Genomic DNA, 27,694 nt, shown 5'->3' with positions numbered 1-27,694 from the left:
TAAGACCTTTTTCATAGCAGGCATTTAGACTTGTTAAACATGTAACACTACTAGAATCGGCCTGTCCTTAATGTTATTGGTTGCACTAGTACTTTTCCTGCTATGACACATCTAAACATGTGTTGTGAAAAGAAAATGGAGGTGATGAACAAGCAAAAACACTTAAGAGTGCTTGCAAGACCATAAATATTTAGATCAAGAGGTCCCAACTTCCCTCGTCTGGAAGTCAATGGGTTTTTAGTTAGTTGCCTGAAATAAGGTCTGTGGTTAACACAAGCTTTAGAGATTTTAATGTTTTGTTCTACGGCATAAAATACGTCAATAAATATCCCACTCGTGAATTTTGAAGCTTTTACTTGTGTTAAAAAAGGCGGTTGCTAAAAAGTGGCTAAATGAGACTACTAAACGTCATCACGTTGACTCGTCCGCCTTCACATCCTTGTTGTGTATACTCATGCTCATGCCACCGTGGTGTAGTTTGTTTATAGCCTACGTAAGCTTTTTACTTCAGCCGATTGCATTTACACTTCAATTCATTTGTGGAGATTATCTTGCAGAACAAAACTTTTAAGTTTTGATGAACCCAGGGCGATGCTTACTTCCTGGTTGGCCTACAAAAACATATCATCCCTGGAGCACTCTGTGTAAAAATTGAATAAAATAATCATCATTACAATATTGTTACGTTTATAAAATTGCAATGTTCATTACTAACTACAAATTGTGCATTCCCAAGAGTCATCTTTCTCTCACACATATGTTTACCTGTGGGCCCTTCACACCTCTTGATTTCCTGTGTGGTTTTGGCAACACTTCCTCTGATCTCCCCCTTGCAACTGTCCCTCAAACCCGCAGGCTACCACCTACGCTGTAGCTAATGTTATTTAAAAACTCCTCCTTTCCATCTCTCGATGTTGATTTGGACGTCCAAATTATGACAAAAATCAAACCTTTCACTCTAGCTCCAGCATGAGTTTATCCCAGCTTAGCATAAACACAGGAAGCAAAACAGCTGGCCTACTGTAGCTGAAAAAGGAGAATACTGCTTCAGAAACTCCAATAATGTCTCATTTAAATATTGTATGTCATTAACTGACAAGCTAGCTACCAATACATCCAAAAAATCATTGAGGTTTTGTTCAGTTACAAAAGTGTGTGAAGTTGGCAACACTGCTTTCCACATTGCTACATTTCTCTGCATGTTACTGCGTGAAACTGGCAGAAAATGTGAATTGTGTCACCTGCATATGCATGTACATGTGCGTCCTTGTGCGTGTGCTGGTGAACTCAATATACAAACAAAGTGATCAAGATCAAAACATTGCTCTGCATCGTGACCTTTAAATACACACATACAGTGTGACAGTAAGACCGATTTTGCTGTTGTTAAAATACTTCCAGTACTTGCTCCAGCACAAAACACAAAAAACAGTAAATTCAGTCAGGAAGTCTGAATAAAGACACTGTTTTGAAAATACAACAACAACTCAGAACATATAGATTTCCTATGAAAGGAAAAAGAATCACACGTTTGCTAAAAGTAGGGGGACGGTCATTGCTCTCTGTAAACCTTGATCACATTGCGACTACCTCTTCCATTTGGGCGGTAGACATCAGTAGTGCAAGACAAGAGTGCTGTATGTGCCACAATGACCGGAAGACTGACTGCTTTGATTCTACTTTGTACTGTGTGTAAGTGCAATTCTTAACTACTATGAGAAAGACTAGACCATGTAATAATCTTAATACTTTACCTTTTTACTTCTTTTGTGTTGAAGCTCTGTTACTGTTTGTCTCTTTTCTTCAGACCTGATTGAAACTGCAGAGCTTCCTCAGCAGATCTCTACGACTGTGGTTGAAGTTGGTGGAAATGTTACTTTACACTGTCCATTTTCTAAGACGGAAGGACAATCATTTTACTTGTACAAGCAGTCTCTTGGATATTTGGCCCAAACAGTCGTTGCTGTAGTTGTTGGCAGAATAACACCTACTGAACAATTTAACAACCCACGGTTCACAGCAACAAAAGAGGATGCTCAGTATTCTCTTACCATCAGAAATGTCAGCAAAGAGGATGAAGCAACATACTTCTGTCAAAATGGAGCGACGTTATCACAGAGTTTTGTTAATGGCATCTTCTTGGCTGTGAACGGTAAAATATATATTTACTTTCAGTGTTTGTGCCAAGTTTTTATGTCATACAAATAATTAAGATCATTAATTCCTTTTGATGTCTTCTTTAACTGAATCATGCAGATCGTAATCAGCAGAAGTTTTTCTATGTAAAACAAAGACCGGAGACTGAGTTGGTAAAGCCGGGCGACTCAGTGACTCTCCAGTGTTCACTTCTCTCCAAGAATAAAGAAGTCCAGTGTCCAGATGAACAGAATGTGTACTGGTTCAGATCTGGATCAAGAAAATATCATCCAGGCATCATTTACGCTCACAGTGATGAAGAAGAGGAAACAAGTTGTGACTACAGTCTGTCCAAAACTATACAGAACTCCTCTGATAATGGGACTTACTACTGCGCTGTGGTCACATGTGGAGAGATCCTGTTGGGCGAAGGAACTAAAGTGGAGACAAGTAAGTTTTTAACGTTGTATTTAAATCATATATGCATCTTGTATTAATTCATTTAGCCTGGTTAATATTAACTTGACTTTGGCAAAATGTTATAAGACTGTTCATTATCGATCAAGTCTTTGTCCCAGAACTCAAGTAAAAAAAAAGGATCTTTGACTAAATGCTATATTTGAACATTTGTGCCTGTTGATAAACGTTATTAGTTTTCTAAATGCCACTGTGTTACCCAAGAGTACATAATTAAATAATGTTAAATGTCTTTAAGGAAATGATTGTGATTCGGGATCAGAACTGGACCCAGTTGTCCTTGTGCTTGGAGTCCTGTTGGTCTGCTGTGCCATTGTGATTGTCATCCTTATTTTCTATGGAAATCGAAGGAAAGTTTGTGAACATTGCAAAGGTAGGTTCACCATATTTTACTTTCATTTAAGTTACACTTTTTGCGACCGTACCATAAAGATATGAATGTATGTAATTACTTTGCTGTTAAAACAGAAAATGTCGGCTTCTGATGGTTAGAGGGTTGGTGATTTATATTGTTTATTATTATAACACTGAAGCTGTATTGAGCTCATTACAGGAGTGAAAGTGTTTAACTGAAAATGTGATTAAAATCTTTTCTTTGTTTTTCCATGTCCTTTAATGAGAGGGTGAAAAAAATCACACCGATGTATATACACATATTCTGAAGACTTTGTTTTTGTTATTTTAACAGCACCAGTGTGTACTTCCCATCATCTTGGACACGACAGGACAACTGTGGATCTGTCAAATGATCTGGTAAATATGTGGCAGTGTGTTGTCTTGGTGTAGCGATCTAGATATTCTGCCACTCGATCCTCTTGACTAAACACACAATATTATACTCATACAAGAAAAATCTAATAAACTGTTGAGTAGCTACAACATAATGCCTGTTGTTATATGATAAATGGGGATAAAGTCAAGAGGTATAAATATAATACTGATGACTGAGAAATTACGTAAAAAAAATTATGTTTAGATGACTGCAAAGACACTGTAAAGCAATCTATACTCTAGACTTGGTCTTTATGTTACAGCCATAATCTCTGAAATATTTGTCATTAACACACAAATACGTTTTTGCAGGATGGAGGACTGAACTATGCAGCACTGGATTTCTCCACAAGGAAAGTGAAAAGAGGGAAGAGGAAGACGAGAGAGTCGCCACAAGAGTGTTTGTACTCTGCTGTTAGAGCAGATAACCACAACCAGCAACACACCTCTCAATAGACCGAGCACAGCCTGTGCAAAGATCCCAAAGTCTCTACAGAGAGCTTCAGCTTGGGTGTGTGTGCACACGTATAGCTTTTTATTCCCAACTGACATCCAGTAGTGATGGGAAGCAGTTGTGTATCAGAATGGGTATATTTTCTAAAAAAAAAAGGTTTGCCGGCTGATTTTGTGAGAGAGCACCAGATGAACAGTTGCTTTGTGCCTGTACTTCTGTACAGTGACATAAAGGTCAACATGTCTGTGGACCTGTGTTTGCTTTTATTGTTTTGTTGAGCTAAAACAGTATATTCTATATCTATATTGTCTTCTTATATGAAATAACAGCATTTTAGCATCACAAATGCTACAAGAAATAAAAGGATAATTATAGTTTGCTTCTAAGTATGTCTGGTTTTCTGTCCAGGTCTAGTTCCGCCTCTGCCCCCCTCAGATTAAAGAGGTAACATTTCTTTGTATGAAAAAAAGACAGATGAAATGACCATCTTGAGATGGGATCACACCAGCCAAAATGCCAAATCGGGCCAGGTGGGGGGCCTCTTCCCCACCTCCTACCCTCTTCTTCCAGTGCCCTTGCTTGGACCACACCCATCTTCAAACTCAGTCTTCATTTTGATCTCAACCCTCAAGTTTTGTGACTACATCTTGCACAGTTTTGACGCTATCACAGCGACAAAATCTATCCACAAATATAAACACCTGATGACTCACACACACAGACTCACAAGGCAAAAACAATACCAGCGGCTGGTAATCAACATGCAATGATGAGCTATCTTACCTGAAGTAAACTAAGCTGCTCTGTTAATCACCAGCCATGGCAGCATGTGGCTGGTATTGTTTTCACCTTGTGAGTCTGTGTGTGTCATCATGGCGATATGTGATCTTGGAGACGCCTACTGTAGCGGGAACTACCACAGAAAAGGGTTTAAGTGCTTTGCCAGGTGTTTATAAGTCTTGTCTGATAGATTTGGACGGTATCATATGATTGATTTCTGATTTCTTGCTATTATTATATTGTTTGAGCCCTGAGTTGATTTTCTATTTGTGTAGTTGCATTTTTGTTGTTTTCCAGGTGCAAATGTGAGTACAATGCTTATATGTGAAGTGCTGATGTCAATGAAGAACGTTAATTTGTACTGAATTAAGAAATTTGGATTTTATGTGTTAACAGATCAGTTTTGTACAGTAAGATGCATCCTGCAGTGATTGCAACTGAAGGTCTTTTCAAAGTTAACACACACTGTATGTACTGTAAGAAAACAGGTGTTCATTTCTATTTAAAATTTCATTGTAGATGTGGTATCTTTTGTCATAATATAAGTTTGTTTATTAAGAAAGGAAACAACACGTGCACACAAATATAAATTACTTTTATTACAATTGTACCAAACTCTTCTCACCGCTCTTTCAAAATGAATCTTCAAAAGAAGAGGCAGATGCATAATTTTTTTGTATGGAAAACTTTAATAAAATGCACAACAATTTAAACAAAATAACATGGATGGAATACACAATGCTCCAGGCTATTACGAAAAACTACTAAACGTGGTTATTTTTGGACCAATTAGCAAATCAGTATTTGGATTGTTGATCCCTCACAAAAGCCCTGATATCGGTGTAGATCGTCTCTTCCCTTCTTTGATTCCTTCTCCCTGCGTTGCCGGCTTTCCTCCTGGTAAAGACTGGTGTACAATAAACCAAAGTGTCCTCATTTCTCTGAGGAAATAAAATCATGAGTGAGCGGATTCCAATACATGCACATATAAACATAAAAATTGCTTTTATACAGTTTAAATTCCTTACCTGTTGACTTTGCTGATTACCACTGGCTGTTGCAGCATTTGTTTGCAGAGTGGCGGCAGCCGTATTATTAAAAAAAGATGAATAACAGATAGTAAAAAATGATGGATTTAACTTTATTGTAAATATATGATACTATAGGTTGACTTATACAGAGCACAAATGAATCAAATGATGTTAGCTTTTGGGGAAACACACTTTAATAATATGGCGTAGCCAAGGGTGTGTGTGTGCCACGCAGCTGGCACACACAAAAATCAGATGCAGATTGAATATTTAGTGATAGCCTTACTAAAACCAGTTACTATTGCTAAACAGCCCGCCACTATCCATCTGCAGCAGTTCAATATTTCTACCAGTCGAAGTTGGCAACCCTACACACACATTCAGCAATGAAAAAAAGTCATGAGCAGTCTGGACCTGGAGAGGCTGCATAGAAAGCTGCCGGGCCGGTAGAAAACGGAGTGGCAGCTGGCAGCGTCATCTCTTGCTGCATTCACTTGCACCCAGACATCAGAGTTCACGTCAACAGCCACAACTTTTCATAAATACATACTGAGGTGGCTGTATTAGTGTTAAAACTGCCCAATTGGCCACTCGCATAAAAGAAAAGGCCACTACATCTCAACGTCCCGGGCTGAATCTCAGACCCAGTCCATCCCTGGATCATGTAGCATATCCACTAGTTTTTTTCTGGCTGTGTTAGTGCTTTAATAGATAGAATAATGTCTCTTACCGTTGCAACAATTACAGGATTTTTTCCTGATGGCATAAACAAAGAAGGCTATAACAATCAGACTGATAGCCAAAGCAGCACATAAGAGAAAGACAATCGTGTTGTCGTTCTGTGAATCACACGGGCTGCCAACTGAAACATTAAAGAAACAAACAATAAAAGTTAATAAATAGTAATAAATGATTTACGTTATTTGATATTATGATAATTTAACCATTATATAGAAATATGATGCAGTTACCTTCAATGTCCAGTTTTGTCCCATTTCCAAATAATATCTCCCCACACGTGGCCACAGCACAGTAATAAGTCCCGGCATCAGAGGAGCTGACGTTCTTAGAGAAGCTGTAGACACATTTCTTTGGAGAGCGAGTCTCGAGGCTCTTCTCACATCCATCTCTATTGTTTCTTTGGGCATAAATTAAACTTGGATGAGATTTATCGGATCCGGCTCTGAACCAGAACACACTGTGTTCACCTGGACATTTTTTGTTCTCAGACTCAGAGAGGACTGAACACTGCAGAGTCACTGAGTCTCCTGGACGGACCGGATCAGATGGAAAGTCTTGAGTGACGGCAGTGATATCAGGTTCTGATCCTGGGGAATACAACGATGAAAATAAACATGTTTTACTCACTCCAATAATGATACATTATAGGTGTTGAGGTTACAATGATCTATTCTTAAACAAAAGAGTCTGGTGACTTCTATATGAATCATGCAAACATACAACAACTTAATAGAAGTTAGTAAGAAAATGAAAAACATTAAAATATGTAACATTGCTGTTATAAATTATTTATAATTATATCATTTTTAAGACATCTGGAGTATATTTACCTTTGACTCTCAGAAATATTCCTTTTGAAAATGTCATGTGGCTTTTTTTCACTTTTATACAGTAGTAGACCGCAGTATCGCTGAACTGTGTTTTGGTAATATGCAGAACAAATGCTCCAGGCTCTGGTGTTGCTTTAACACGATGAGTCTCCTCAACAACCTTGTGGTCATAGGTTATTGTTCCTCCTAATATTTCAGGAAAGGTTCCAGAAACAACCCTGATCCAAAATAAGTACGTTGCATGCCATAATCTCTGGCGAGTACATGTTAGAGTGACATTTTGTCCAACACCAATGGTCTTTGTCTCAAAGATAGGATCGTCTGTGCATCCTGAAAATAAAATCAAACAGAGTAATAACTAACAACAGAGATACATTCATATGCCTTCTCTATATTCCTGCATGAAGGTGACAAATGTATTTTAAATATATATGTGGAATAAATGTGGCTAATACTTACGTCCAATTTTGAGCACGAGCAGAATAAAAAATATGATCTTCATTTTCTTTCCACATGAGAGACTGCAGTTGAATTAGATCGTATCAGAAGATGATTCACCTTAATATAATCATATGAAATGGGAGGGAACAATTTCAGAGCAATCTGATTGGCCTCTCGTTATGTCGGCGCTTCACTGTACTACCACAGTGGAAATATGTCAACCAAAACTTTCCAACTTTAAAGCGGGTTGCTGGTGTTGTTTCATGTGTTTGTCATCTCATGTTTGGCTCTCAGGGTGGGTACTTACAGTAAAAAAAAAATCAGCAACAACAAACACACTCTCGACTTTACCCGCAGTTCAACATAGTTTACAGATTTCCACAAATATCCAGACAGAATTATGTATTTATACAATATACTTTATGTGCTTGGCAACTACCGTATGGTGAAGTAACTAAAACATTTGGTTGAGGTTTGGGAATATTGTGTTTATGGTTAAATCTGTTTTCACCATACTACGTACTACATACTACATGACGGCACATTAATATAAAATGAATGTAATTCATCGGGGTTCCAAACTGTATTTTTTGGTAATTAAGGTATGTTAGTTAGTTAAGAGTTATAATATTCATAATCAGAAATGACATCATTGACTCCTATACATGAACTAGAGAAGTCTTAAAGCTAGGGTTGGTAATGTTGAGAAACTAGCATGAGTAAGCTAGATTTTAAACGTTATCCAAACGAAAAACCCAGACCAGTGTTGTCTTTTCCAACGAAAGTAGCTAGCAGCTACAAATGTCCCTAAATCTAGAAAGACGCAAAGTCTGCAACACTGACAGTCCGTCCCTTCAGGCCTCCCTCCAAAACCACTCCCCCAAAACTATTATAGTGAACATAAACATATCATAATACAGTAAACAATAGACAAGGCTACTGTTAGTACTCCCCTCTGTCAAGCTAGCCGCTTGTGGAATACTCTGTTGCGATGCAATGAGTGCACGGCAGAGTGCGCGCATGCAGGTAGACAGGTAGGTACCCAATCGGGCCAAATTAAATGATTGGACGGGCTTATTACAGGCCTGCAGCCACAGATAATGTTTTTCATTTTATTTTGTCCGAGCATCTGATTTATTGATTGCCGTCGGGACGTAAAGAGAATTTCAACAAATATAACTGTAAGAGTCAATTACGTACATATTCATATTTGGTAAGGTTGTTTATGTCGACATGACATATTACATAAGTTCTAATATCATTTAAGTTTGTACCACAGTTGTCGTATAATGTGAATAGCGACCATGTAGGATTATGTTTACCATTTTCTTGTTATAGTGCTAGAATAGACATTTCATTATATACCGTGTCATATATAGCGTATTTTAGCATTCAGTGATAGTGTGATAACATTAAACAGTTAAATTAGATCGTATGAGAAGATGATTCACCTTAATATAATCATATCAAATGGGAGGGAACAATTTCAGAGCAATCTGATTGGCCTCTCGTTATGTTAGTGTTTCACTATACCACCAGTGGAAATATTACCAACCTTTGTCCAACTTGAACACATGACGCAGCAGCACGTATTTGTTTCATGTTGGTTTTCTACAACTGACACAGAGAGTAACCTCAACAGATGATTTGATCTTAATGCGAACTACAGTTACCCAAAAATAATCTGGTTCACAACATTTTCTTTTCATTCACTGTTGTACTATTTCAATTATTAGTATTTTTAATTTAAAAACAAAACATTGTAACTTGCACAATATATATAGTAGTTATTCTTATTATATTTTTTGTGTTAGTCGTAGTAGTCGGGTATATCTATCTATCTATTTATCTATCTTGTACTACCATATTTATGAAGGTTGTAGCCTAGATAGAAACTTGATAGCAGTTGTTTTTTTAAAATTTTTACTATGTTTTCTAACTGTGTTTTCATTAGTGTATAATCACCTGAAACCAGAAGGCCATCATAGTTCTCTGAAACACGTGAAACTACAGTAACGTGAACCGCCGTCTGACTTCTGTTGCTCCAAAAGGAGTGTTATTCTGGTAATGATGGCCTCTGAGCGAAGTGAACGGCGTTACCACGGTTTTGCACTCTGCGGCTCACGTTATTGCAGTCTTGGAAAGCTAGGAGTGAGCGAAGGGGTACTCAGTTGGTTGCAATCTACAGCCACACCACTAGATGTCGCCAAATCCTACACAACACCAAGTGTGTGACACGTGCAAAACAACGCAGTTAAAAATATTAACAGTTTGTCTGGATTTTGTGATTGGGATGCTTTCTAAGGAAAAGTGCCGAGCTTGAAATGCTTTGCCAATCTAAGTCTTTGTTTGTGTGTTCTTCACACCATTGAGTGTCCTCTGTATTAGATTGGATTTGATAACATATATATCTCTTTGCATCACTGTCATCTTTTAAAGAAAGTCAAATGATTCAACAAACGAAAGATTTACAATGAATTCTTTCAATAGCTAACCTTTGAATATAAATGCATGACACGTTATTTATCTGTAAATATACAGGCCTATGTATTTAGGCCTAACAGAAAATCCTACAACAATGTCTGTAGCACTAAACAGAGATTTATAGATCAGATTGATTTGTGTGCATATAAAAAAGATGCATCAGGCCATTTGCAAGAGTGATACACAATGATAGAGAAGCCATTTTAAATGTTGTGTGAGCAAATTCAGATGCTCCACATCATCAATGATGACCCGCCCACTCTGCCTGTCAATCACTTGAACAGGAAGAGCACAGCGTACAGAGGAGGGCTGTTAAACCATCCATCCTCTATACTCACATCACTTCTTTTCAGAGAGCTGGTGAGAGGAAGCAGCAGAGCGACGCTCTCACAGTATTACATTCGCCTGGAGACGATTTACAGTTTCTGACCTGCATATCTTTATCTGAGGGAGAAAACCACAAATGAAACAATGCAATGATTAACAAGGTGATTAATATAAAACAATCGTAGGCCACCATACAGTATGTGCAGTGGTCGACACCCCCACTATAACACGGATAGGAACACCTGACAATATAATGCAGCCCAGTGCAACACCACAAACTCTGGCCTCAAAATAATCATCAAAGAGTTAGAGTGGGGGTTTGTTTGAAAGGTGAAAGAGAAAGCAAAAAGAACGACCAACAACCTATCTATTTATAGGGACCAGCGCGTTTATTTAGGGGCAATATATTGTTGACAACAAGCCATAACACCATTTTTACATTTTGTACTTTCACACAAATAGACAGACATTCACAGTCACCACTGACAAACAAATGATGCATGGAAACTTTAGCATTGTTGTGGTGGCGCTTCAAACTAAAGTGTCAGTACATAGGGGCTTTTATACCTTTCTCACTCTCTGTTTTAGCCTCAGGATGCTGGGCTTGCACTGCTGTTTTACCTTTTATAAAAAGCCAAGAGGAACACCACACTTATTTATACTTTTGTTATTAAAGGTCTCATTGATAACATTTTTATGTAGACGAATATATATTTTTTTAAATAATAAGGGCATGGCCATTTTCAAAGGTGTCCATTGACCTCTGACCTCAAGATATGTGAATGAGAATGGGTTCTATGGGTACCCACAAGTCTCCCCTTTACAGACATGCCCACTTTATGATTTTTCAAAGGGGTAAATGCAGTAGTAGGTAACCTGCACATTGCACAATGCGGCAAAAACTCTCACAAGACTCGTTGCCCGACGACCTATCTTAACCTTAACCATTCGAGATCAATATCTAATCTTAACCATTTTATGAGTTTCCCAACTCGTGGGTTACCTTCTACACACGACCCTGGTTCATGCTGTTACAGCAGTGATAGAGTGGTGCAGGGATGACGTATTTTTGCAGGCCAACCAGGAAGTTAGCATCGCCCTGTGTTCCCTCGACAAAAAGCCAATGAGATTCTTCCATCGGATTTTGGATTATTACAGAAAATAAAGTAAAGGTGGACGTGTCGGCGTGATGACGGTTAGTAGTCTCATTTAGCCACTTGTTAGCAACCGCCTTTTTGAAAACACGTTAAGACTTCAAAATCCTCGAGTGGGATATTTACTGTCGTATTTTATATTGTAGAACAAAACAATAAAATCTCTTAAGCTTGTGTTAACCACAGACCTTACTTCATGCATCTAATCAAAAACCCTTTGACTTCCAGACGAGGAAACGTGAAGTGCTAAAATGCATTACAGGCCTACTAGTTGAACCCTGTGGATTTTTTATTCATGCAAAATCTATTTGCAAAGACTGTTTGTTTTTTATTTTCACGAGCAAATGTGAGTAACATGTTTGCAGTGTGAAGTCTTAATAGCAATAAAAGATTTAAAATCAATGGATTTTAAGTGTGGTAAGAGATCAGCATGAGCAAGCACAAGTAAGAAACATTAAGCAATATAAAATGATGATGCTGTTTGAGTCTCTTACTTTAAAAGTATTTTATTTGTTTCCACTGTGTTGCAAACATTAAACACGAAAACCAATCATTTTTCTGTCTTCTACTAGATGCTAACTTATAAAGTTATTTTCAAAATAAACAGATTATGAGTAAACATTTAAAAATGAAACTATGCCATTATAAAAGCAAAGAGAAAACTAAAGTTTTACCTGAAAAACCTTAAAAAAAGAGACACAAAGAAACCTTCCTCAACTCTCCGACCATTTCAAGGTAAATCTTTCAAAAAGCCTGTTTGAGTGGTAGAATTATACACCTTTAATAAAAGACTTTAATAAAAAAAATGCACAAAAATTAAACAAGAATTAATAGATATGAGATGCCGTAGAATATCACCAAAAGCCATTAAAACTATTACATTTTGCATCATGATAATTCATGCCCTTTTATGAAAAAAAAGTCTTCCAATGATTTCAAACAGATGGGAAAGAAAATAATGTCAAAATGATACATGAAACATGTTTAAGGTTATCCAAATACAATATTGTTACCGATATCAGATGTGAAATTGATGTGAAGCAGCATATTTACAACAGTCTATCTTTAACTAGCAGATCCAGTAGATTGTTAATCTATCACTCGAGTCCTGACATCAGTGTAGATCGTCTCTCCCTCTGCTGTTTCTACCTTCCTTCTCTCTGCTCTGCCAGTTTTCCTCTTGGTGAAGGCTGGAGCAGAATAGGCCAATGAGTCCTCATTTCTCTACATGAATAAAATATATGGAAAAACGTTATGTGACAGCATGCATTAATATTTACATATATAGAGAGAAAATTTCTTTAAATTCCTTACCTGCTGACTTTGTTGATGACCACTGGCTGTTGCAGCTGTATAATAAAATAAAAACACAGATATAAGAAGAAAGACACTGTAGGTTCATTTACACAAATCAATAATCAGTAATCCTGGGAAAGTTAGCTTTTGCAAAATATTGTATGAGAAACTTCTATTACCGTTGCAACAATCACAAGTTTTCATCTTGATGGTATAAATCAGGAAGGCAATAACAATCAGACTTAAAGCCAAAGCTGCACATGAGAGAATCAGAACTGCGTTGGCCTTCTGCAGATCCCAGATGTTGAGTCCTGAAACAATATGAAAAGGAGCAAGATGTTATAACTAGGGCTGTCAAAGTTAAGGCGATAATAACCTGTTAACGTAAAATTGTTGTAATGCCAATAATTTCTTTAATGCATTAGCGCAACCGATCTTTTGGAGGTTGTCGTGGGCTCAGTTTTAAAGCTAGAGTGAAGGTACTGGCATCTAGGTTAAAAAACGCGCCAAACTTGCGCTAAATTTTGGCGTGGAAAAGCTGTCATGACCATTTTCAAAGGGGCCCGTTGACCTCTGACCTCAAGATATGTGAAGGAAAATGGGTTTTATCGGTACCCACGAGTCTCCCCTTTACAGACATGCCCACTTTATGATAACCAAATGCAGTTTGGGGCAAGTCATAGTCAAGTCAGCACACTGACACACTGACAGATGTTGTTGTTTTAATTGTTTCTACCAGATTCAGAAGTAATGATTATTAATGGTTAATATGGAAATGATCTGCATTTACCTTCCACGTCCAGTTTTGTTCCTCTTCCAAAAAATATCTCCCCACACGTGGCCACAGCACAGTAATAAGTCCCGGTATCAGAGGAGCTGACGTTCTTAGAGAAGCTGTAGACACATTCCTGTGGAGAGCGAGCCTCGGTACTATTCTCACATTCACCACTGTTTCCATGAGCGTAAATTAAACTGGGATGAGATTCATCTGATCCGGCTCTGAACCAGAACACACTGTGTTCTCCTGGACATTTGCTCTCAGAGTCAGAGAGGACTGAACACTGCAGAGTCACTGAGTCTCCTGGACGGACCGGATCAGATGGAAAGTATTGAATGACGGCAGAGATATCAGGTTCTGGTCCTGGGAAATACAAAGATGAAAATAAACATGCTTTACTCACTCACAAATTAAACTATGTAATCTGCTGTTATAAATGTTTGATGTAAGCATACTGATTACATTTTTTAAGGAATGTGAGTCTGTTTGCTGTATTTTATATACCTTTAATTCTCAGAAATGTTCCTTTCAAAAATGTCATTTTGAGTTGGTTTACTTTTATACAGTAGTAAACTCCAGTATCGCTTGGCTTTGTTTCATGAATATGCAGAAGAAATGTTCCAGGTCCTTGTTCTGCTGTAAAGCGAGGAGTCTTATTAACAGCCTCATAATCAAATATATATGTTCCTCCCAAGACTTCAGGAAAGTTTCCAGAAACAAGTCTGACCCAAAACCAAGTTTCTGTGGACTGAACCCCCTGGCGAGGACACGTCAAAGTCACATCATCTCCAACATTAACAGTCTTTGTCTCAAAGATCTGATCATCTGTGCATCCTGAAAATATTAGAGAAGCATTGATCAGTGATTAATGACAGAGAAAGAATCATGTATGTGCTGCTAAATTACTGTCAAAACTATAAATATATCTGGAGCAAATCTGATATTTCTACATGTACTTACGCCCGACTCTGAGCATCAGCAGAAAATAAAACACGATCATCATTTTCTGGTTTATCCACTGGAGACTGCAGTTAAATTAGATCGTACTGGAAGACAAATCGCCTTAATGTAATCATATGAAGTGGGAGGGAACAATTTCAGAGCAATCTGATTGGCCTCTCGTAATGTTTGTTTCACTATACCACCAGTGGAAATAATACCACCCATTGCCCAGCTTGAACACATGACAAAACACCAACAGCACGTATTTGTTTCATGTTGGTTTTCTACAACTGACACAGAGAGTAACCTCAACAGATGATTTGATTTTAATGTGAACTACAGTTACCCAAAAATAATCTGGTTCACGAGATTTTCTTTTCATTCACTGTTGTACTACTTCAATTATTATTATTTTTAATTTAAAAACAAAACATTATAACTTGCACAATGTATATAGTAGTTATTCTTATTTATATTTATATTTTTTATGTTTGTCGTAGTAGTCGGGTATATCTATCTATCTATCTATCTTGTACTACCATATTTATGAAGGTTGTAGCCTAGATAGAAACTAGATAGCAGTTGCATTTTTTTATTTTTACTATGTTTTCTAACTGTGTTTTCATTAGTGTATAATCACCTGAAACCAGAAGGCCATCATAGTTCTCTAACACACGTGAAACTGCGGAAACGTGAACTGCCGTCTGACTTCTGTTGCGCCTAAAGTAGTGTTGTTTTGGTGAGGATGGCCTCTGAGCGAAGTGAACGGCGTTACCACGGTTTTGCACTCTGCGGCTCACGTTACCGCAGTCTTGGAAAGCTAGGAGTGAGCGGAGGGGTACTCAGTTGGTTGTAGTCTGCAGCCACGCCACTAGATGCCGCCAAATCCTACACAACACCAAGTGTGTGACACATGCAAAACAACGCAGTTAAAAATATTAACAGTTTATCTGGATTTTGTGATTGGGATGCTTTCTAAGGAAGAGTGCCGAGCTTGAAATGCTTTGCCAATCTAAGTCTTTGTTTGTGTGTTCTTCACACCATTGAGTGTCCTCTGTATTAGATTGGATTTGATAACATAACAATATATCTCTTTACATCACTGTCATATTTTAAAGAAAGTCAAATGATTCAAGAAAGGAAAGATTTATAATGAATTCTTTCAATAGCTAACCTTTGAATATAAATGCATGACATGTTATTTATCTGTAAATATACAGGCCTATGTATTTAGGTCTACAACAATGTCTGTAGCAGATTATAGATCAGATTGATTTGTGTGCATATAAAAAAGATGCATCCAGCCATTTGCAAGAGTGATACACAACGATAGAGAAGCTATTTTAAATGTTGTGTGAGCCAATTCAGATGCTCCACATCATCAATGATGACCCGCCCACTCTGCCTGTCAATCACTTGAACAGGAAGAGCACAGCGTACAGAGGAGGGCTGTTAAACCATCCATCCTCTATACTCACATCACTTCTTTTCAGAGGGCTGGTGAGAGGAAGCAGCAGAGCGACGCTCTCACAGTATTACATTCGCCTGGAGACGATTTACAGTTTCTGACCTGCATATCTTTATCTGAGGGAGAAAACCACAAATGAAACAATGCAATGATTAACAAGGTGATTAATATAAAACAACTGTAGGCCACCATACAGTATGTGCAGTGGTCGACACCCCCACTATAACATGGACAGGAACACCTGACAATATAATGCAGCCCAGTGCAACACCACAAACTCTGGCATCAAAATAATTATCAAAGAGTTAGAGTGGGGGTTTGTTTGAAAGGTGTAAAGAGAAAGCAAATAGAACGACCAACAACCTATCTATTTATAGGGACCAGCGCGTTTGTTTAGGATCAATATATTGTTGACAACGAGCCATAACACCATTTGTACTTTCACACAAATAGACACAAATAGACACATATTCACAGTCACCACTGACCAACAAATGATGCATGGAAACTTTAGCATTGGTGTAGTTGCGCTTCAAACTAAAGTGTCAGTACATGGGAGCTTTTCTACCTTTCTCAGTCTCTGTTTTAGCCTCAGGAAGCTGGACTTGCACTGCTGTTTTACCTTTTATAAAAAGGCAAGAGGAACACCACACTTATTTATACGATTGCTATTAAATTGTCTTATTGATAACATTTTTATGTAGACGAATATTTTTTTTTAAATAATAAGGGCTGTCAAAGTTAACATGATAATAATGCGTTAACGCAAATTTGTTTTAAGGCCATTCATTTCTTTAACGCATTAACGAAAATTGCAAATTTTATGTTATAGTTGGTTCAGTTTTAAAGCTATAGTGAAGATACTGACATCATATGAAACTAGAAAACCTAAGGAGCATTGGTACCAACCATGTCATACTAGCTTCTTGCAAAATAGGCTAAATAATGCTCCAAACTTGAGCCAAAATTTGGCAAAGAAAAGCTGTCATGGCCATTTTCAAAGGGGTCCGTTGACCTCTGACCTCAAGATATGTGAATGAAAATGGGTTCTCTGGGTACCCACGAGTCTCCCCTTTACAGACATGCCCGCTTTATGATAATCACATGCAGTTTGGAGCAAGTCATCGTCAAGTCAGCACACTGACACACTGACAGCTGTTGTTGCCTGTTGGGCTGCAGTTTGCCATGTTATGGTTTGAGCATATTGTTTCTGCTAAATGCAGTACCTGTGAGGGTTTCTGGACAATATTTGTCATTGTTTTGTGTTGTTAATTGATTTCCAATAATAAATATATACATACATTTGCATAAAGCAGAATATTTGCCCACTCCAATGTTGATAAGAGTATTAAATACTTGGCAAATCTCCCTTTAAGGTGTGTGTATATGACATTTGGTGCCCACTTCTAACAAGGCTTGAGAGCAAACAGTAAAACAACGTTGGTATCACGTGGTATCTCCGGGTTGTCAGTAAATGGATAGATGGATTTGGTGTGAAGTAAATGCAATGGAACAGGGGAGGGAGAATGAGACATCTAGTAGCTGAATGTCATCAATGTTATAAATAGTACCTTTATTATCACAACTTACAGGAGTATGTAAACGGCTCAGGAGGGTTGGACACACACAGCTACCCAGTCACTCTATGTCATGACCGTTTTTCATCACACTCTTCTGCGGTGTGATGCTTTTCATTGGTAGTTGCTGTCAGAGGGGGGAGGCGCTAATCATCCACTGGTCCCACCCCGGTCTTTTTGTCAAGAGCAGAAGTTTGAACTGTGATCTTAAGTTAAATTTGCATGATTATCTGCACATCGGTATGACAGCCTTCATTAAGTCTGCTCCAAAATGCATCACTTGGTGCAGTGATAGATTAAAACAAAACAAACTAATATGCATCTATGATATTTTAAGATTGTAGATGCATGTGGTTGTAGATGCCTTTGGTTGCATCTTAAAAAACATGAAGGAAAGACATTATTTATACTTTAAATGAGCACACTAACAAGTAAAACTAAAACAGTAAATTAACCTGCTAAATACTCTTGTATCTCTACCCTCACTACAAACATCCTGTTGAAGCCCATAGTCAGGTCTGTTCTGAGTAAACAGCCTTGATGGTTGGTCAAAGGATGGAAAATTGGCCCACCGCAGCTTCTGTCTCAGTGTAGCTGTTGCATATGGCTTTGCTTGTTCTCACAGGACTGACATGCAGAAGGCCTTTATACGAGGTGCTGTGAAACCAGAAAGATGGAGGGGTTTATTCATTTGAGTGGTTGTCCCCCTACATTTATTTACGCTGTATATTTTTCAACAAAAGAAGACTTAATTGTGTCTACAACACTAAATGCTGCGTATTTGTTTTTGTGAGCCATGCTTTGCTCTACAGTTGTGGGAGGTTGTGGTGGAAAGATACACAGCAGTTCACTGGTGAAAACCCTGACTGTCTGTCTGCTAGTCTCTCTCTCTCTCTCACTTTGTGTCTCTATGTGCACATGACAAATATATGGAGTGAAACAATAATGATAGGACCTTTTTCATAGCAGGCATTTAGACTTGTTAAACACGTAACATTACTAGAATTGGCCTGTCCTTAATGTTATTGGTTGCACTAGTGCTTTTCCTGCTATGACACATCAAAATATGTGTTGTGAAAAGAAAATGGAGACGATGAACAAGCAAAATACTTAAGAGTGCTTGCAAGACCATACTTATTTAGATCAAGAGGTCCCTATTAAGTAAACTGGTTAAAGAAATAAAATTGAAAATATGAAGAAGTCCATCGTTCTCTTGGGTTCACTGCCAATAGAGTGCTACAGGAATGAGTCCTAAAGCCCGTAAATGAGTTAGCATTTTAGCACTTCCTGTTCCCTCGTCTGGAAGTCAATGGGTTTTTCGTTAGATGCCTGAAATAAGGTTTGTGGTTAACACAAGCTTTAGAGATTTTAATGTTTTGTTCTAAGGCATAAAATACATCAGTAAATATCCAACTCGTGAATTTTGAAGCCTTTATGTGTCTTAAAAAAGTTGGGTGCTAACAAGCGTCTAAATGAGACTACTAAACGTCATCACGTTGACTCGTCCGCCTTCACATCCTTGTTGTATATACTCATGCTCATGCCACCGTGGTGTAGTTTGTTTATAGCCTACGTAAGCTTTTTACTTCAGCCGATTGCATTTACACTTCAATTCATTTGTGGAGATTATCTTGCAGAACAAAACTTTTAAGTTTTGATGAACCCAGGGCGATGCTTACTTCCTGGTTGGCCTACAAAAACATATCATCCCTGGAGCACTCTGTGTAAAAATTGAATAAAATAATCATCATTACAATATTGTTACGTTTATAAAATTGCAATGTTCATTACTAACTACAAATTGTGCATTCCCAGGAATCATCTTTCTCTCACACATATGTTTACCTGTGGGCCCTTCACACCTCTTGATTTCCTGTGTGGTTTTGGCAACACTTCCTCTCACCTCTCCCCTGCAACTGTCCCTCAAACCCGCAGGCTACCACCTACGTTAACGTTATTTCAAAACTCCTCCTTTCCTCCTCTTGTTGTTGATTTGGACGTCCAAATTATGACAAATATCAAACATTTCACTCTAGCTCCAGCATGAGTTTAGCCCAGCTTAGTACAAACACAGGAAGCAAAACAGCTGGCCTACTGTAGCTGAAAAAGGAGAATACTGCTTCAGAAACTCCAATAATGTCTCATTTAAATGTTGTATGTCATTAACTGACAAGCTAGATACCAATACATCCAAAAAATCATTGAGGTTTTGTTCAGTTACAAAAGTGTGTGAAGTTGGCAACACTGCTTTCCACATTGCTACATTTCTCGCCATGTTACTGCCAGTAGAATAGCGTGAAACTGGCAGAAAATGTGAATTGTGTCACCTGCATATGCATGTACATGTGCGTCCTTGTGCGTGTGCTGGCGAACTCAATATACAAACAAAGTGATCAAGATCAAACATTGCTCTGCATCGTGACCTTTAAATACACACATACAGTGTGACACTAAGACCGATTTTGCTGTTGTTAAAATACTTCCAGTACTTGTTCCAGCACAAAACACAAAAAACAGTAAATTCAGTCAGGAAGTCTGAATAAAGACACTGTTTTGAAAATACAACAACAACTCAGAACATATAGATTTCCTATGAAATGAAAAAGAATCACACGTTTGCTATAAGTAGGGGGACGGTCATTGCTCTCTGTAAACCTTGATCACTATGCGACTACATCTTTCATTTGGGCGGTAGACATCAGTAGTGCAAGACAAGAGTGCTGTATGTGCCACAATGATCGGAAGACTGACTGCTTTGATTCTACTTTGTACTGTGTGTAAGTGCAATTCTTAACTACTATGAGAAAGACTAGACCATGTAATAATCTTAGTACTTTACCTTTTTACTTCTTTTGTGTTGAAGCTCTGTTACTGTTTGTCTCTTTTCTTCAGACCCGATTGAAACTGCAGAGCTTCCTCATCAGATCTCTACGAAGGTGGTTGAAGTTGGTGGAAATGTTACTTTGTACTGTCCATTTTCTGAGGGGGAAGGACAATCATTTTACTTGTACAAGCAGTCTCTTGGATATTTGGCCCAAACAGTCCTTGCTGTAGTTGTTGGCAGAATAACACCTACTGAACAATTTAACAACCCACGGTTCACAGCAACAAAAGAGGATGCTCAGTGTTCTCTTACCATCAGAAATGTTAGCAAAGAGGATGAAGCAACATACTTCTGTCTCATTGGAGGGACGTATTCACAGAGTTTTGCTAATGGCATCTTCTTGGCTGTGAACGGTAAAATATATATTTACTTTCAGTGTTTGTGCCAAGTTTTTATGTCGTACAAATAATTAAGATCATTAATTCCTTTTGATGTCTTTTTTAACTGAATCATGCAGATCGTAATAAGCAGACGTTTTTCTATGCAAAACAAAGTCCGGAGACTGAGTCGGTCCAGCCGGGCGACTCCGTGACTCTCCAGTGTTCACTTCTCTCCAAGAACAAAGAAAACGCAGATCAGTGTCCAGATGAACACAGCGTTCACTGGTTCAGATCTGGATCAAGAGAATATCATCCAGGCATCATTTACGCTCACAGTGATGAAGAAGAGGAAAAACGTTGTGACTACAGTCTGTCCAAAACTATACAGAGCTCCTCTGATACTGGGACTTACTACTGTGCTGTGGTCACATGTGGAGAGATCCTGTTTGGTGAAGGAACTAAAGTGGAGACAAGTAAGTTTTTACAGTTGTATTTAAATCATTTATGCATCTTGTATTAATTCATTTAGCCTGGTTTATATTAACTCGATTTTGGCAAAATGTTATAAGACTGTGTTCATTATCGATCAAGTCTTTGTCCCAGAACTCAAGTAAAAAAAGGATCTTTGACTAAATGCTATATTTGAACATTTGTGCCTGTTGATAAACGTTATTAGTTTTCTAAATGCCACTGTGTTACCCAAGAGTCCATAATTAAATAATGTTTAATGTCTTTAAGGAAATGATTGTGAACTGGACCCAGTTGTCCTTGTACTTGGAGTCCTGTTGGCCTGCTGTGCCATCGTGATTGTCGTCCTTATTTTCTATGGAAATCGAAGGAAAGTTTGTGAACATTGCAAAGGTAGGTTCACCAAATTTTACTTCCATTTAAGTTACACTTTTTGTGACCGTACCATAAAGATATGAATGTATGAAATTACTTTTTTCTGTTAAAAATGAGAATATGCGGGCTTCTGATGGTTAGAGGGTCGGTGATTTATATTGTTTATCATTATAACACTGAAGTTGCATTGAGCTCATTACAGGAGTGAAAGTGTTTAACTGAAAATGTGATAAAAATCTTTTCTTTGTTTTTCCATGTCCTTTAAATCAAACTGATGTGTGTACACATATTGTGAAGGCTTTGTTTTTATTTTAACAGCACCAGTGAGTGCTTCCCATCATCTCGGACACGACAGGTCAACTGCGGATCTGTCAAATGATCTGGTAAATACGTGGCAGTGTGTTGTCTTGGTGTAGCGATCTAGATATTCTGCCTTGATCCTCTGGACAAAACACACAATATTATACTCATACAAGAAAAATCTAATAAACTGTTGAGTAGCTACAACATAATGCCTGTTGTTATATGATAAATGGGGATAAAGTCAAGAGGTATAAATATAATACTGATGACTGAGAAATTATGTAAAAGAAAGTATGTTTAGATGACTGCAAAGACACTGTAAAGCAATCTATACTCTAGACTTGGTCTTTATGTTACAGCCCTGATCTCTGAAATATTTGTCATTAACACACAAATATTATGTTTTTGCAGGATGGAGGACTGAACTATGCAGCACTGGATTTCTCCACAAGGAAAGTGAAAAGAGGGAAGAGGAAGACGAGAGAGTCGCCACAAGAGTGTTTGTACTCTGCTGTTAAAGCAGATAACCACAACCAGCAACACACCTCTCTATAGACCGAGCACAGCCTGTGCAAAGATCCCCAAGTCTCTACAGAGAGCTTCAGCTTGGGTGTGTGTGCACACGTATAGCTTTTTATTCCCAACTGACATCCAGTAGTGATGGGAAGCAGTTGTGTATCAGAATGGGTATATTTTCTAAGAAAAGTTTTGCTGGCTGATTTTGTGAGAGAGCACCAGATGTTCAGTTGCTTTGTGCCTGTACTTCTGTACGGTGACATAAAGGTCAACATGTCTGTGGAGCTGTGTTTGCTTTTGTTGTTTTGTTGAGCTAAAACAGTATACTTTATATCTATATTGTCTTCTCATATGAAATAACAGCAATTTCACTCATCACAAATACTACAAGAAAAAAAGGTCTAGTTCCACCTCTGCCCCCCTCAGATTAAAGAGGTAACATTTCTTTGTATGAAAAAAAGACGGATGAAATGACAATCTTGAGATGGGATCACATCAGCCAAGATGCCAAATCGGGCCAGGTGTGTAAAGTGGGGGGAGGGGCTTCATCCCTACTTCCTACCCTCTACTTACAGCGCCTTTGTTTGGACCACACCCATCTTCAAACTCAGCCTTCATTTTTATCTCAACTACACACCTTTAAAGTTTCTTGACTGCATCTTGCACAGTTGTGATGCTATTTCGGTAGTAAAATCTGTCCACAGACAGAAGTATAAACACCTGGTGACTCACACACACAGACTCACAAGGTGAAATCTGCCGTTGCTGGTAATCAACATGCAATGATGAGCTATCTCCTTTTACCTGAAGTAAACTAAGCTTGCTCTGTTAATCACCAGCCACGGCAGCATGTGGCTAGTATTGTTTTCACCTTGTCAGTTTGTGTGTGTCATCATGAAAAGGTTTTAAGTACTCTGCCAGCTGTTTATAAGTCTTGTCTGATAGATTTGGGCATATATCATAAGATTGATTTCTTGCTATTATTATATTGTTTGAGCCCTGAGTTGATTTATTTTCATGCAAAATCTATTTGTGTAGTTGCATTTTGTTGTTTTCCAGGCGCAAATGTGAGTACAATGCTTGCATGTGATGTGCTGATGGCAATGAAGAAAGTTAATTTGTACTGAATTAAGAAATTTGGATTTTATATGTTAACAGATCAGTTTTGTACAGTAAGATGCATCCTGCAGTGATTGCAACTGAAAGTCTTTTCAAAGTTAACACACACTGTATGTACTGTAAGAAAACAGGTGTTCATTTCTATTTAAAATGTAATTGTAGATGTGGTATCTTTTGTCATAATATAAGTTTGTTTACTAAGAAAGGAAACAACACGTGCACACATATATAAATTCCTTTTAGTACAATTGTACTGAACTCTTTTCACCGCTCTTTCAAAATTAATCTTCCAAAAAAGGGGCAGAATTTTTTGTATGGAAAACTTTAATAAAATGCACAAAATATTACAAGCATGGAATACACAATGCTCCAGGCTATTACGAAAAACTATTAAACATGGTTATTTTTGCACAAATTAGCAAATCAGTATTTGGATTATTGATCCCTCACAAAAGCCCTGATATCGGTGTAGATCGTCTCTTCCTTTCTTTGATTCCTTCTCCCTGCGTTGCCGGCTTTCCTCCTGGTAAAGACTGCATATAATAAACCACAGTGTCCTCATTTCTCTGAGGAAATAAAGTGAACATGAGTGAGCGGATTCCAATGCAAAACATGTATATATAAACATTTAAATTGCTGATAACTTTTATTCAGTTTTAATTCCTTACCTGTTGACTTTGCTGATTACCACTGGCTGTTGCAGCATTTGTTTGCAGAGTGGCAGCAACTGTATTATAAAAAAAAAAAGACGGATTTCACTTTATTTTAAATGTATGATACTATAGGTTGACTTATACAGAGCACAAATGAATCAAATTATTCTGTATAATATATCTTTAATTATATGGCGTAGCCACGGTGTGCCTGTGCCACCCAAAGACGCAGCTGGCACACACAAAAATCAGATGCAGATTGAATATTTAGTGATAGCCTTACTAAAACAATATACTATTGCTAAACAAAACACCACTATCCATCAGTAGCCGTTTTATATTTCTACTAGTGGAAGTTGGCAGCCCTACACACACGTTCAGCAATGAAAAAAAGTCATGAGCAGTCTGGACCTGGAGAGGCTGCATAGAAATCTGCCGGGCCGGTAGAAAACGGAGTGGCAGCTGGCAGTGTCATCTTTTGCTGCATTCACTTGCACCCAGACATCAGAGTTCAGGTCACAAACCCCAACTTTTCATAAATATAAACTGAGGTGGGTGTATTAGTGTTAAAACTGCCCAATTGGCAACTTGCATAAAAGAAAAGGCCTCTACATCTCAACGTCCCGGGCTGAATCTCAGACCAAGTCCAATCCTGGATCATGTAGCACATCCACTAGTTTTTTTCTGGCTGTGCTAGTGCTTTAATAGATAGAGTAATGTCTCTTACCGTTGCAACAATTACAGGATTTTTTCCTGATGGCATAAACAAGGAAGGCTATAACAATCAGACTGATAGCCAAAGCAGCACATAACAGAAAGACAATCGTGTTGTCGTTCTGTGAATCACACGGGCTGCCAACTGAAACATTAAAGAAACAAATAATTAAAGTTAATAAATAGTAATAAATTATTTACGGTATTTGATAAGATTATGATAATTTAACCATTATATAGAAATATGATGCAGTTACCTTCAATTGTCAGTTTTGTCCCATTTCCAAATAATATCTCCCCACACGTGGCCACAGCACAGTAATAAGTCCCGGCATCAGAGGAGCTGACGTTCTTAGAGAAGCTGTAGACACATTTCTGTGGAGAGCGAGCCTCGAGGCTCTTCTCACATCCATCTCTATTGTTTCTTTGGGCATAAATTAAACTGGGATGAGATTTATCGGATCTGGCTCTGAACCAGAACACACTGTGTTCTCCTGGACATGTTTTCTTCTCAGAGTCAGAGAGGACTGAACACTGCAGAGTCACTGAGTCTCCTGGACGGACCGGATCAGATGGAAAGTCTTGAGTAATGGCAGTGATATCAGGTTCTGGTCCTGGGAAATAATAATAAAGGGATAAAAAACTTGTTTTACTCAATTCAATGATGAAAAATTATAGGTGTTGAGGTTACAATGATCTATTCTTAAACAAAAGAGTCTGGTGACTTCTATATGAATCATGCAAACATACAACAACTTAATAGAAGTTAGTAAGACAATTTAAAAACATTAAAATATGTAACATTGCTGTTATAAATGATGTATAATTCTATCATTTTAAGGCATCTGGAGTGTTTTTACCTTTGACTCTCAGAAATATTCCTTTCGAAAATGTCATGTGGCTTCGTATCACTTTTATACAGTAGTAGACCGCAGTATCACTGAACTGTGTTTTGGTAATATGCAGAACAAATGCTCCAGGCTCTTGTGTTGCTGTAACGCGATGAGTCTCCTCAACAACCTTGTTATCATAGGTTATTGTGCTTCCTAATATTTCAGGAAAGGTTCCAGAAACGACCCTGATCCAAAATAAGTATATTGTACGCCATGATGTCTGGCGGGTACATGTTAGAGTGACATTTTGTCCAACACCAATGGTCTTCATCTCAGAGATGCGATCGTCTGTGCATCCTGAAAATAAAATTAAAACAGAATAATTATTAACAACAGAGATACATTCATATGCCTTCTCTATATTCCTGCATGAAGATGACAAATGTATTTTAAATATATATGTGGAATAAATGTGGCTAATACTTACGTCCAATTTTGAGCACGAGCAGAATAAAAAATATGATCTTCATTTTCTTTCCACATGAGAGACTGCAGTTGAATTAGATCGTATGAGAAGATGATTCACCTTAATGTAATCATATGAAATGGGAGGGAACAATTTCAGAGCAATCTGATTGGCCTCTCGTTATGTTGGCGCTTCACTGTACTACCACAGTGGAAATATGTCAACCAAAACTTTCCAACTTTAAAGCGTGTTGCTGGTGTTGTTTTATGTGTTTGTCATCTCATGTTTGGTTTTCAGGGTGGGTACTTACAGTAAAAAAAAATCAGCAACAACAAAGGCATATTTCTCATGGCCCTAATGTCATTTCATCTTGAAGTGACCTCATTTTCCACACTCTCGACATTACCGCAGTTCAACGTAGTTTACAGATTTCCACAAATATCCAGACAGAATTATGTATTTATACAATATACTGTATGTGCTTGGCAACTACAGTATGGTGAAGTAACTAAAACATTTGGTTGATGTTTGGGAATATTGTGGTTATGGTTAAAAAAATGCAAAAGAGGTGCAAGCTTCATCAACTGTTGTTTTTGGTAATTAAGGTATGTTAGTTAGTTAAGAGTTATAATATTCATAATCAAAAATGACATCATTGACTCCTATACATGAACTAGAGCTGTCTTAAAGCTAGGGTTGGTAATGTTGAGAAACTAGCAAGAGTAAGCTAAATTTTAAACGTTATCCAAACGAAAAACCCAGCCCAGTGTTGTCTTTTCCAACGAAAGTAGCTAGCAGCTACAAATGTCCCTAAATCTAGATAGAAAGACGCAAAGTTTGCAACACTGACAGTCGGTCCCTTCAGGCCTCCCTCCAAAACCACTCCCCCAAAATTATCATAATGAATAGAAACATATCATAATACAGTAAACAAAAAACATGGCTACTGTTAGTACTCACCGCTGTCAAGCTAGCCACTTGTGGAAGACTCTGTTGCGATGCAAATGAGTGCACGGAACATTAAGTCGGTAGTGGGCCGGGCGAGATGTGCCGTAACGTTGTAATTGCTTCTGAAATAAAGCCTCGTTCAAGTTTTCCCTGCCTCCTGTGAGTACATTGGGTCTTCACAAAGAGATACCTTGCAGACTAAGTGGCCTAGGAACTTGGAGCATGGTGAAACGGCCACTGTTTTTGAAGAACACTACCAACACTACCTTTAAGCTTGATCCATGGTCCTGATAGCTGATAGATGGGGTAATGATAGCTTTATAGCTAATCTGCAGTTGACGTGTACCTCTTCAAAAATATATCTACACGTCAGAGCTACGCTGGCAACAGAGATACCACATATACCAC

General features: G+C 38.0%; 4 protein-coding genes across 4 annotated transcripts; 2 read left to right on the top strand and 2 right to left on the bottom strand.

Moving 5' to 3' along the window:
• Window positions 1-1,649: 1,649 nt before the first annotated feature.
• On the top strand, window positions 1,650-4,278 carry LOC141775932 (uncharacterized). The gene is made up of 4 exons (XM_074649671.1): window positions 1,650-1,692; window positions 1,808-2,152; window positions 2,257-2,586; window positions 4,247-4,278. The coding sequence occupies exons 1-4, from the start codon at window positions 1,650-1,652 to the stop codon at window positions 4,276-4,278; spliced, it is 750 nt and encodes a 249-aa protein (XP_074505772.1).
• Window positions 4,279-12,936: 8,658 nt separating this feature from the next.
• Window positions 12,937-14,703, bottom strand: LOC141775931 (signal-regulatory protein beta-2-like). The gene is made up of 5 exons (XM_074649670.1): window positions 14,661-14,703; window positions 14,205-14,534; window positions 13,713-14,063; window positions 13,199-13,233; window positions 12,937-12,975 (listed from the first exon to the last, which is right to left on the bottom strand). Exons 1-5 carry the CDS (start codon window positions 14,701-14,703, stop codon window positions 12,937-12,939), a joined length of 798 nt encoding a protein of 265 aa, XP_074505771.1.
• Window positions 14,704-16,010: 1,307 nt separating this feature from the next.
• Window positions 16,011-21,554, top strand: LOC141775930 (uncharacterized). Its single transcript, XM_074649669.1, has 3 exons — window positions 16,011-16,078; window positions 20,551-20,924; window positions 21,029-21,554. The coding sequence occupies exons 1-3, from the start codon at window positions 16,011-16,013 to the stop codon at window positions 21,409-21,411; spliced, it is 825 nt and encodes a 274-aa protein (XP_074505770.1). The 3' UTR covers window positions 21,412-21,554.
• Window positions 21,555-25,109: 3,555 nt separating this feature from the next.
• Window positions 25,110-27,510, bottom strand: LOC141775929 (uncharacterized). The gene is made up of 4 exons (XM_074649668.1): window positions 27,477-27,510; window positions 25,900-26,229; window positions 25,297-25,653; window positions 25,110-25,114 (listed from the first exon to the last, which is right to left on the bottom strand). The coding sequence occupies exons 1-4, from the start codon at window positions 27,508-27,510 to the stop codon at window positions 25,110-25,112; spliced, it is 726 nt and encodes a 241-aa protein (XP_074505769.1).
• Between the last annotated feature and the right edge of the window lie 184 nt (window positions 27,511-27,694).

Source organism: Sebastes fasciatus, chromosome 10, assembly GCF_043250625.1.
Source record: "Sebastes fasciatus isolate fSebFas1 chromosome 10, fSebFas1.pri, whole genome shotgun sequence".
Lineage (NCBI taxonomy): Eukaryota > Metazoa > Chordata > Actinopteri > Perciformes > Sebastidae > Sebastes > Sebastes fasciatus.
Note: the sequence above shows the minus strand (reverse complement) of the source record. Positions and strands in the feature narration are given on the sequence as shown.